The following is a 1,516-nucleotide window of genomic DNA, read 5'->3' on the forward strand; positions in this document are numbered from 1 at the left end:
ACGGATGGACCTACTTATGTGGTCAAGGTCTTTGGAGTATGGCACCGGAACAGCCGTGTCTCCAGTGCGAAAGGCGGAAAATCCTGGTCATTGAGCTGCAAAAGATAAGACAACTGCATCTCGCGGAGTTGGAAGAGCGAGTCTGGCGCCCAAGACGGATTCCAGAGAAAACGTCACACAGGGGGGCAGCCGCCAGCCATATCTTACAGAATGAGGGGTTCGCAATATCTCGTACCGTTTGCGGTTGAATGACGCGGGAATACCCACCGAATCAGCGATTTTGTCAGGCCATGTGCATTTTCTTACGCCGGATGCATTCAAATCCCAGCCTTTCAAAACGGCTCTTCCAAGCTCCAACGGCCGAGTTCTGGAGGTCTCTCGCTGACTGTAGACCAGCATGTCGAGACCAGGGCTAATAAGTCAGGCTCATGGCGCTGACTGGTCGACAATGATTCAATCCCCATGTCTCAGAAGGTCAGCGGAAGATCTCCAAGATCGCCTGGTCCCGGGAAAACCGGCTCGTCACTAACGAAGCCCCACGCGGTTATCTTGGCAGGCTCATGGTTTTATCCTCACACGGTTGCAAAGCTCGGCGAGGTCGGCGGGGGAGGCCGAGATCCCTCTGTCCAAGCAGTCGACTGAGACCATCCAGCTTGAGCCATGGTGTTGGGTGGGAGGTTTGAAGAAAGCCAGCGGGCGCAACCTTCCCAACTTGCCAACGTCGTCAACGCACATTTTTGTAACTCGATCTTGCAGCACAATTCCACCGTGGAATTCCTGGTTAGGATGTTGAGCTCTTCGCTTCCTGGTGCCATGCATACCACTCCTGGCCATGCGCTCACCTCGACTCCAGACGGCACGACTCGCGAGTTTCCCATGTTGGAGCGCTCCTTCAGAGCGAAGAGCTGCCTGTTTGTCACCCAGCACGCGGCGCAACAGTTTCTTGGCTTCTTTGTTCGTGTCGACGGCTCGCGGTTACTATGATTGAGTGTCTTTCGACGGTTGATGAAGCTAGTACTACCTGAGCCTTGAAATACTAGCCAAGCAAGCGAGGCGGATCCTCGAAGAACACACCAACCGTGCTCGTTGCGGAGCCCTTGCTTCTGCGCCTGTCAAAGTCAATTAAGCTCATGCTCATGCGGTTCCGCGTGGACTACGGGGTAAATGGGTTGTCAAGGTCGAATGCCAGGGGTGGCACAGGGAGCAGAATAATCACAGCGTCAGCCCTGCGATCCGACTTGCAAGGAGGAGAGCTGGGAAGCATTCTGTACCGACATCCCGAACCATGAGACAACGCGAACAAACAAGCAAACCAATTTTAACAGGTAACGGGATGAGTTTGGCCACCAAAAGACTTCATTGGATGGCGTCCAGGTGGCTCAGTTGGGTTTGGCAAACAATGTCCAGCATGGTAACATCCTTTTTGGATGGTGTGCGTTTGAGGGGCTTTGTCTGCTTATAATACAGACGCAGTGATCCGGAGCCCCTCGAGAACAAACTCTTTCGGACTTCTTAT

At 53.6% G+C, this 1,516-nt stretch overlaps 1 protein-coding gene across 1 annotated transcript; it reads left to right on the forward strand.

Annotated features, from left to right (window-relative positions):
* Positions 1 to 660: 660 nt before the first annotated feature.
* CORC01_08957 (uncharacterized protein) lies at positions 661 to 984 on the forward strand (the record flags this gene model as incomplete). Its single annotated transcript, XM_022620587.1, has 1 exon — positions 661 to 984. The coding sequence occupies one exon, from the start codon at positions 661 to 663 to the stop codon at positions 982 to 984; it is 324 nt and encodes a 107-aa protein (XP_022472977.1).
* Positions 985 to 1,516: the final 532 nt, after the last annotated feature.

The sequence above is a fragment of the Colletotrichum orchidophilum genome, assembly GCF_001831195.1.
Source record: "Colletotrichum orchidophilum strain IMI 309357 chromosome Unknown Scaffold_78.1, whole genome shotgun sequence".
Classification (NCBI taxonomy): domain Eukaryota; kingdom Fungi; phylum Ascomycota; class Sordariomycetes; order Glomerellales; family Glomerellaceae; genus Colletotrichum; species Colletotrichum orchidophilum.